General features: G+C 38.1%; 1 protein-coding gene across 1 annotated transcript; it reads right to left on the reverse strand.

Annotated features, from left to right (window-relative positions):
* Positions 1–4,807: 4,807 nt before the first annotated feature.
* LOC308132137 (prepronociceptin-like) lies at positions 4,808–8,495 on the reverse strand (the record flags this gene model as incomplete). Its single annotated transcript, XM_080499110.1, has 2 exons — positions 4,808–5,422; positions 8,376–8,495. 2 exons carry the CDS (start codon positions 8,493–8,495, stop codon positions 4,808–4,810), a joined length of 735 nt encoding a protein of 244 aa, XP_080355236.1.
* Positions 8,496–10,873: the final 2,378 nt, after the last annotated feature.

Below are 10,873 nucleotides of genomic sequence, written 5' to 3' on the forward strand. Positions count from 1 at the left end.
GTTCAAACTAAAAGTCTGGTTTGTTACAGTATTCAAATAGGGAGCATTTCCGGTCTGAACCTTCAGGCGAAGAGTCGTGTTTAGGTACAGCAATCATCCGGTCTGAACATTCAAACTAAAAGTCTTGTTTGTAAAAAAAACAGGCACGGTTGCACTGAACTTTTAGATTGAAATTCTTGCTTGGCAAGCAAACAGGCATTACTTCCGGAGAGAAAAAAGGAGATCCGTTTTTTTTTATTTGTTTTTTTAAATTAAATAATACAAACTCTCATAGAGGACTATTAACAAACCAAAACGCTAGGGGGCGTCAGAAGTACACAAAAGTACACAAAACAGCCATACATATATATTATATATATATATATATATATATATATATATATATATATATATAATTAATATAATATATATAAAATTATATATATAATATATATATATATAATATATATATAATATATATATAATATCCAATATATATATATATATATAATATATATTTTTTTTTTTGACAGGGCTAAGTTTTGTTTTAATTGTTTTATGGTTTGCCGTTACCCACAGCCCTTCCCTGAAATTATTATCCTTTAAAGGTAATTTACTGCCAAGGCTCCCTTTGTGATTTCCAGGTAGTGTTTCAGAGCCTGTGAACGTGTTTTTCTTTTCTATGCCACTTTTTGCCAAAAGCGTGGGTTATATTGTTTAATTATTTTGTGTATGAATAAATGGCAGCTCGCCTTAATCACTTTACATTCTTTGGTTGGTTTTATGTTGCTTCCCTTACCCCGAGACATACACTGGTTTATAACACCTGGTCCTCCTGATTAGCCACTCCAGGCCTGATCGCGTGACAATAACTGCTTCCCCACCTTCATGATCATTTCTAAAATGACATCACTCACAGGAAGCAGTAGATCACTCTGAGAGTGATGTTTTGCAGTGTTCAAGGATAGTTCAATCTCATACTTAAAAATCTTGATCTAGGATCACTGCGTGCTAATTTTATAGCTGGCTTGCCTTTTTTTTTTTTTTTTTTTTTAATTGAAGCCTTTTATGTTCCACCCTGTTACTGTTGTGCATTTAACTTTCATGTGTCGTGTTCAATGGTGTCCATCTGTTAACCCGTCTGGTTTTAATATAACCAATATCTGAATCCTTTTCATCATGAAAATGGAAAACCAAGTATGTACCTCCTATGAAATATTATTAACACTCTTTTATTATTAAATCGATTGGACAGAGTGAAAATGAAAATGATCAAACTTATGCACATTGACATCTCAAAATAGGACACATTTCCTCTTTGGATATGTACAAGAGTGTTGCCACATTGTATTGTATTACTCTATATATAAAATAATACCTATGGTATGACTTACTAGACATATTTTCTAGGGATGCACCGATGTAACCTTTTTCCAGAACGAGTAGTGTTTGATCACTTGCACTCGTGCTCACTGATACCGATCCTGAGTACTTCGGCCAATACACACATTTATTTTTTTCCACAGATGTTATTTGAACAATATTCTTTTATTACGATGTACTGACATTCAAAATTTGTTTTTTTATGGCACTGCCACATATACTGTAAGGAAACATTTCAATAAAAAGTGTGTGTGCATGTATATGAGTGGATTGAGCAAGAAGCTGTACATAAAAATAAGTGGCCAATAAATGCAACAAGTGTTCATCTCAAAAACTGAGCTCCATGTCCTGCTTTCCTCCGGCTGTGAGACGAAGGAGTTAACCCCGAAGCTGAGGAAGGCTTCGGCCCGCAGTGGAAGTTGTCTCCCTTGCGACTTCCGACCACGGTCTGGAGACTAAAGCAGGAAAGGTCAACACTTTGTCATAAATTGAGAACCAACATTTAACAAAAGTGCTTTTAATAAAATGTTGCCAGAAACCATGGGGCTTCCTCTACATTCATTTAGGGTTGGGGCTGCATGGAACAGAGCTTTGAGCAGCTGTACTCCTCACTGGCCGCTCGTGCTTTGCAATAAAGTGCCGTAAACCATGCGCTGCCGTAAAGTAGTATTGGGTGTCGTGGTATCAGTGAAAATGTTATGAGTACGAGTACTCATGCCTGGTATCAGACCGATACATGATACTGGTATTGGTGCATCCCTAATATTTTCTATATGTTCAAAATGGGAATACAGTTTCTTTGCAGTACTTTTAATTTGCGCACAGCATTTGTACTTGCTACCACTGTATTTTCTTATTTTCAGGTGAGATATCCATTAGATGCGCTGACTGGGTTAAGAAATGCATTGTTGCTTCTGTTAACATGAGAAGTATGAAGTATTTCAATGTATTTTTTATTATTTTCACAAGTTGTCACAATTGCATAGTAATTATCTCAATGTTTAGCACAACTCTTTGATCATAGGTTTGTTTCTTTACTGGTATAGCTTACAATTTGTGAGAGAGTAAGGAATTACAGAAGTTACATGATAAAGTGAATTGCTCATCAAAGTGGACTATATTAATATATTTTCTTTTTATTGCTCAGACCTTACAGAGATAGACCTAATAGATTTGAGTATGAATAAAATGCAGCATGAATGTGCACATTCTTCTCAATAAATGAAAATCTGTCAGTTCTCCCCTCTTCAATAGCTCATCTTGAGAATCAATTATTAAAAATATTTGGATTTCTAAAGGTGCTAACGTGTTTGAATATAACAGACGTGTAAAGATCAGCATTAATCCAGGTCTCGTTATATCTGGATTAGGAGAAAGAAAACTGTTACTGCTTGGAGCTTCATGGGATGTTTCACTTCTGGCTTCAGTGAGGTTGTGAGAACTGAAACCTTTTCAAGAGCGATAATCAGCTCCAGTGACCTTTATGATGCTTATAAAGAAACCCTGTGGGGGTTAGGTCATGGTCCACCAACATTTAATAAATACATTTTCATTCTGCCAGTACAATCAATACTAAGAACAAACCACCTCAAGACACGGAATCAGTTGCTGCATGACAAGCCACGAAGGAAATAGTAAACTATATTTATTGACATGTTTGAATTCAGCTATTTACATGTTCTCATGACGGGCAACAAAAGCAGTTCATACCAGTACAGTTCAAAGATCCAACACTGTTTACAGATACAAGAGTCTGGCCTCCAGACACAAACACTGTGACGGTGCTCACATGTACATAACATCAGTTTCGCAGACGGATCAATAGCATCTATGTAAGACGGTGAGAGTTGTGCAGGCCTCCAGTTCATTATCCAATTCAGTTGTGTTCCATCTGTAGCTCCGTCTCAGTGTGTTTTCGCACAAATGTAATTTGTTTTAGCTGTGATTCGGAATTCACACAAACCATATTATACAATAGTACTGATGTTTCTCTCAATCATTATTCCAAATTGCGCAGAGAAAAAAAATAACCCACTCCTATGACTGCTTCAATGGTAAATGAGCTATGCATCTTACCACAAGAGGGTGGCATAAGAAAGACAATGGATCACATACACTTCTATCGTTGAGGAGACCCCAAACAATGGGGTCTGTATGTGACAAGATATTTAAAAGTAACTGAACAGATTACAAACAATGATCAAAGATAACAGAAAAGCGATGATTGTGTTCATTTATATTGTGTTAATTCATACAGCTTCCACTGATTAGTAAAAATTATTCATTTCACTGAAATAAGTGCATCACCTACAAGAATGTTCAAAACAGCAAACTATTCAAACTAAATGGGTCCAGCATTGGAAGCCTGAATATTTGAGATGTAAATGATATGAAGGTTAACAGGGTCTGAATTTCCGCTGCTGCCACTGAACTCCACAGTGGACGCTCAGGATTCAGATGTGAAAAAGAAGAAATGTATAGATACGCCAGGTACTCTGAAGTTTTTAAGTCTAATTTTTGGTAGTTTCTTTAGATGCAATAGGTCGACTTTGATGAAGCCAGGTGAAAAGGGTTTATGCAAAATTTAGGCTGAATATCATCTTGTAATACCACTTTGTGCAGAGGGTGACAGTGTTGAGTCAAAGTCGAGGTTTTTGGAAATTTGCTGTAGGCTAAAAGTGTATGTATTGGAGCAAATAAACAATGGTTGAAAACTTGCTTTACATTCAAGACTACAATAAAACCACTGTAATGCCATTCAAACATTGACAATGTAGAAAAATTAAATCCACTGCAACAAAACCACTGATCAAGCTCAGTACAGGTTTATAATTTTCTGAGCGTCTGATCTGTGTCTTCCAGGTTTTCTAAGCTAGCGAGCTGTTGCAATTCATCCTAACTTTGTGGTAACAAAACTAACTAAATGAACTTATCAGTTTTGGTACACACACATTCGCAGGAAGCGAGGGGGGTCAAGATAAAGCAGTTGTGTGGTAATGCCAATTCGAAAATATATATAAGCAACATCACACAATAATCTGTGTTAGCATTCAAGACTAAGGTTGGTATGGTATTGGTCAACTATGCAACAACCACAGCCTCCCAAATAAATGATACCTAATGTTTTAGTTGTAATGTCAGGGACACTAGATGCCTTAGAGTGTTTTCAGTGGAGAAACCAGATAAGACTCATAACAACCCTCAAGTCGTACAAAGAGGTATTATCAGACCTTCACCTGAAAAAGAAGCTTTGCAGAAAATTCAGATGATGTCTGTAAGATGAAGCTCTGATTATTATTATTCTGTTTAATGTGCTAGATCATGGTTGTGGATTATTAATTTTAAAAGTTGTACCTTCCAGATGTGGACAAATTTGCAATTGGAGAAGAAAACACATCAGGTTGTTTGTTTGGTTTGTTTGACAGTGATTTTAAAGTGAACTCTGCTAAACCTCATTCTGTTGGGTGAGGTCCTCTGACATGCTGTTGAACTCGGTGGCCCGAGCGCTCATCCCCAGATACTGCTTCAGGAATTCGCTGAAACGTTTTTGGTTGTTCCACTTGCGGGCCGACTTCCGTATGCCAATGAAGCCACCATACCTCTTCTGGTATGATCTGCCAGGGGACATCAGTTTCCTGTAGCCATGCCTCCCTTTGACGAAACCGCCAAATCTCTTGGAGATGCTCACCTCTCCGTCGCCTTGTCCTCTTGCCGCCACATTAACATCCCCTTCTTCCTGTCCGGCTTCCTCCTCATCATACTCATCCTCAAGGGACAGGGTATTCTGGGAGTTGTAAGCAGTGTTCAGCTGACTGGCTTTGCCACCCAGATCACCCTCACCGAGTGCCCGCGTGACGTGATCCAACCTCTGCAATGCCATTGGCAGCCACCGACCACCCTCCATCTGCCCTTCTTCGTCCGGCAAAAGGACCTCCGCCTCCTCCTCGGATCGTTTTCGCATTATACCACTAAGGGCCAAGGTGGGTGAGGACAACGCTTTACGACAAAAATCCCAGGTGAAGGATGGGGACACGTTGCCTTCACATTCAAGGAGACACACCTGTCAGAGACAAAGACAAGAGATCATTTTCATTTTCTTCTGGAGTGAGTTCAGAAGGGTTCATTGACATCAGGACGAAGGAGTCCCAGTAGACAAGAGAAACCCCGGCTGTAGTGACTCCTGTAATGATGCTGTCAATCATGGTTTAAAGCTCGGCTGGACTGCTGTGAAATTCAGTGCAGACCTTGGCGTTCCCCTCAGATTCAATTCATTAAAGCCTTAACCTTTCGTCTACCACCAACAAAGTCATAATCCAAAACTGTCCAAATATATGCTCAAGTAATGGAATTCATCAGCTGGAGGCGGACTCTTGGATTGATGGTGATAATAAGACGTCTGTGTCTTAACTCAGACCAAAAGCTGAACTTCAGACCTGCAAATGATGAATGAGTTGAGAACTTGATTGATGGCCTGTTTATTTATCAATGATAACATTTTATGTGGGGGGGGCTCCCAGACTTACTGATGGAGATTGAAATTTTTTTTTTCTTAAGTATTGGGTATTGGTGTTAGGTTTTCTCTGCTTTTTGAAGCACAAATGACATATTTGAATAATGGCTGATGCATTGTGCATTATTTCCTACCTTTCATTGTAAAGCACTGTGAATTGCCTTGGGTTGTGTTACTATATCAATGAATTTGCCTTGCCTTGCCTATTCAAAGCCCATGACCTGTCAGAGTTACTTGAGAGTAATGGTCTTAACTCGCTAATATGACAAACGGACACTGATTGGATCTGGAGCCTGTTTATCACCGATATCTCCAAATCTGAACAATTCGGTGGGCTTGTGTGTGTCTGGATGGGCATCCATTACGGCTGTGGAGACATAAATAAGATTAGAAATGGTCTATGTTTAGAAAACAGTCTGCACAGCTGAAGTAGATGGTAATTGTAATAATAATAATTCAAACATAAGCTTTAATGAAACAACTTCAGCTTTGCTTTTATGTAATGTCAGGTAAATTGAACTACTATAGTTTTATATTTATAAAGATAAATAGAGATGTATTTAATAATAAGATTTTAGTCTTTTACTATGCAAATTCCAATCATTATACTGTAATAGTTTGTTAGTATCAATTCTAACTATATGTTTTAAATTTAATGATATTACAAAACATTAATGGCTTCACAAGGTGAAGTGAGAGTACAAGTACCCTGTGACAGACTGACAACCTGTTCGGGGTGTACCTTGCCCTTGCCCACAGGAGGCTGGGATTGGCTCCAGCACCCCACAACCCTGAACTGTATATGCTGAAAAGAAGATGGATGAATGGATGGATGTCATATAAGTTTCCCAATACAATCAAATGGTAATGAGATGAAATTCCATATACAAAAAGTCAGATATCCTGTCTTGATTGATATGGCCAATATTGAAGGCAGTAATAGACTTGGGAATAAAAACATATTTCTGTCACCTTGAGAATTGTTGACAGAACCATTCAGGTTTCACACTTGGGGCCTTTTTGCAGACTCAGTCAGATCAGAAGCTTCTTTCAAACTCAGCACCATGTCAGTCGGTGCAGTTTCACGAGTTGATGGAGGAACACAACCACCCAACCATCCATCTTTTATAGTATCATTTTATTTTCAGGGTCAAGGAGGCCCTGCTAACTATGGGCAAAGAGGGGTACACTAAGGAAGGGTGGCTTGTCAGAACACAACCACAATGTGGGAATTCTTCGAGAAAGAGGGAAGGCTTCTACAATAGGACTGTGTCACATGATTTATATTGACATTATATGAGTGATGCAACTGTACATAGTGGAATGCAAACTGGGATTTCAAGTAAGAATTTAATAATGCATGGAATTTAACTGCTTTATCGGACACTAAAAAGAAACTATGATTTAAGTTTGGTCACTCAAAGTTCCTGTAAATACACCAGTGAACCAGGTGCCAAACATCAACACAAGTGAGAGTTTTAAGCCATTTTTTCCAAGTGGGTTCTCTGCAAAAGCATCTGGGAAAGAGACATGTCATTTTCCTGAGAGAAACAACCAGCAGGCATAAGCAGGGAGAGGAGAAACACACGTCTATCCCCAGGAATCAATTAGCCACAACAAATTAAAACTCAAATGGCAAAAGGGTAATTTGTTGAGTCAGAGACAGTGAGGGAGCAGTAGAGAGGTCGGGATGATTATAGGAAGGTGGGGTGAGAGCGTTCCACTTGTTTTATCACCAAATGAAAAGAAATTCCCAGTGGACAGATTGTGCTATGTGTGAGTGCAATCCAGTTTTCTCTGGATGGATTATTTTGATTCTTCAACATCATTATACTGGAGACTTACCAATAAAGGAAACAATTTCTGACTCATAATCTAAACAATGGTTATTTTTCCGACTCTACCATAAAGCCACTGAAGTCTGCAATGGTACTAACATCTGTTCAGTTGAATATAATGCAACAGATAATTAAAGCAAATCCAAACGATGAATGCATAAGGTGCAATAATTGCAAGCTATTCAAGCAAAAACTATCACACATCTGCAAATACTTCTGATGTATCGATTCAGGGGTTCTTACATCTCTCATGCCAATTGTGTAGTTGAATCTCAGATTTCCTAATCATTTTAATATTATCAGATACTTTTATCGATGGCTGTTGAGATCAATAATCAATGATTTAAAAAAAAAGTGTTCTCGCATCGAGTGAACCACAAGATGTCTCCTGCTGTTGCATCCAAAGTTAAACTCCCTGGCGCCACACTTTGAGAAGCTTTAATGTGAGACTGACTTTCATAAGTTGATCTATGATGATCTCAATGTCATTACTGGAATTGCATGTGGAAAAAAACAATACTGTTTATCAATATTCAATGTTTGACCCATACGGCTTACCATATTTGACTAAATCACACTAATGCTACCTGCCTAGATAAACTAAGGCCTCACAGAGTGATAATGCTTCAATCGTCAAATGGTTTATGAATCTGCCCCCTCCTCACCACAGTGTTGAAGCCGAGCTGCTTGGGCAGGATGTTGCTGCAGGACAGACAGTCCGCCTGGCAGTCGCTCTGTCCAGGATCGCACAGGCAGAGCAGCAGAAGAGCTACCACAGTCTTCATGGTCCCACCGTCTGCTGCACAATAAAAACACATTTTCAGGTCAATGATTGTGACACACCCTGCCCTGTCGATAATTCATTAGTGTCCCTGAGGTGGGGGGTCCCAGCTGTAGAACACAGAGTGTCTTATTTCAACACTTGAGTGTACAACTGATTTTCATTTAGGCTATGAATGCACACGAGCTTGTGGTTTGCATCAGATGGTAGATTTTAAAAGTCTTTAATCAACCAATCAAAAAGGATTCAGGAAATATGGAAGAAACTGATTTATGAGAAGAAATTGCCAACATGTTATATAGTTAATAGTAATTATGGTAGTAGATACAACTTAACACCAAAGGAAGTTTTGCTCACAATTATCACTGTGACAGGATTGATTAAAAGTTCCAGTACAGAACCATCAAAAACTGCTTTAAGCCATGGTGGCAATTTCTCTCTTTGCATAATGCCGATGTAGCAAAATCTAGTGGTACAGCTTGTGAACATAGCTGTGAAGCATCATCACCTTTCAAGCTGATTCCATGGATCATTTTTAAAGTGTTAAAATGCAGCTTAAACTGAAGGTCTTCTGCTGGAATTGTAGCATAGACGGTAAAAAGTTGAGACCTGATTTGCATCATAACAGAGATTTCACCGGGAAATGCAGTAAACATTTGTTATAAATACATTACAAAGAAGTCTGAAAAAGAAAGTGAGACAATTCAATGTATGGAAATGTTTAAAGACATATAGTGTGTGAGATTATTAGAACTATTGATCATCTCTTGTCCACTTGACACTTTGGCATTTACGTAAATGGACTTGCTTAAATATGGCTCGTGATTATCATTTGCTGAATACTTTTTTTTTGTTTAACGAATAATGTACAAAAAGGAAATCCATTCAAGATTTTGAAGCTGCTAAATAGTGGCAAAGTTAACACTTGCTGGGAACAGTGCCTCAATATTTTACATATTTTGAGACCTTTTGCTTGACAAGTATACTTTTAATGGTCTTATCATGTTTTGTACACATTATCAAACTTAATTCCAACTGTAGTACTCGAGGTTCAATAGTGTAAGCCTTTGCTATACCTGTAACCTGGCTCAGAATATGTCTCATCCTCTTTCAACTTCAAATGAATGAGAGAAGCGACTCTCCACACCACCTAGTGATAGAAAATGATATTACATGAAATAATTTACCTCAGCTGGTTGGTTAAATAACTATATTAGAGCTTGCTGGAATAACCTTAAGTCTCTTAAACAGTGTGTTTAAGTGATGAGAAATACATTGTACTTTTCATATATACAGCTGCATCCATTAATTATTCAATAATTTGGCATAGAAATCCATTAATATGAGATTACACAATGTAGTGATGTTTGATTCTTTTATGGTCACCCTTCCGCACATTATTACTTTTCCAGTCCTGTGAAGGTATAGACATGTATACATGTTGACGCGGCCGAAAAAAAGAAAAAAGAAAAAAAGGAGGAACTGAGGAAATTGATACGGAGCAAAAGAAGAAATGACAATGACAAAGGGAAGTGGAAAATGAGACAGTTTGACCTTATTCTGAGAGAGACAGCCCAATCTGGTGAGTCTGACGTCAGAAGCTCAACCAGCGTTTTCATCTCATTAAACAAACTCGTTAACTCCTTTAATTGATGCCTCAATTAATGCCTTTGGCGACAAACTGACTCATTGTTTCTTGCTTACAAAAACACACATTCAAACTTGGATGCAGCACACATGCATCACTCAAATACAGACATACATACACACACTATATATATATATATATATATATATATATATATATATATATATATACACACACACACACACACACACACACACACACACACACACACACACACACTCTAAGGTCTCAGCAGCTCTCTCAGCTGAAGGTTACCGCTATCTGTAAAACTGCTGCGGTGGAAGTGAAGTAAAACTAATTTGTCTCCCTTCAAACAGTCTCACGATGTCCTCGAAACTTGGAATTTATTCACAGTAATGAAAAACTGATAAATGTATAATACCAATCTGTAACTACCCATAAAAGAACAACTCAGCAAAATTAATGAAAATTAATGAGTCTTGTGCACCAACAGCAGAAGTGTGTGTCATGTCCTCTTAATTTTCCTTCCTTTGATAGGAGAGTGGAAGTGTTTGTCAGTCAAGGACAAAAGAGCAAAATAACCATTTTAGGCAGGAATTTAAGGGTGGGCCACAATTAGCAGATGGCAGTGGATTCAGACAAACAGATTGGGTGTGTTCATTTGGCCGCTGTGCATCTCATTCTCCATCCACCCATCAATGACGATGCTCTGACTTCCAGAAACAGAAGGATAATGCACAAAGGAGCCATTCAAGATTCTGTTTTCATCTGAG

The sequence above is a fragment of the Blennius ocellaris genome (assembly GCF_963422515.1).
Source record: "Blennius ocellaris genome assembly, chromosome: 1".
NCBI classification, from domain to species: Eukaryota; Metazoa; Chordata; class Actinopteri; order Blenniiformes; family Blenniidae; genus Blennius; species Blennius ocellaris.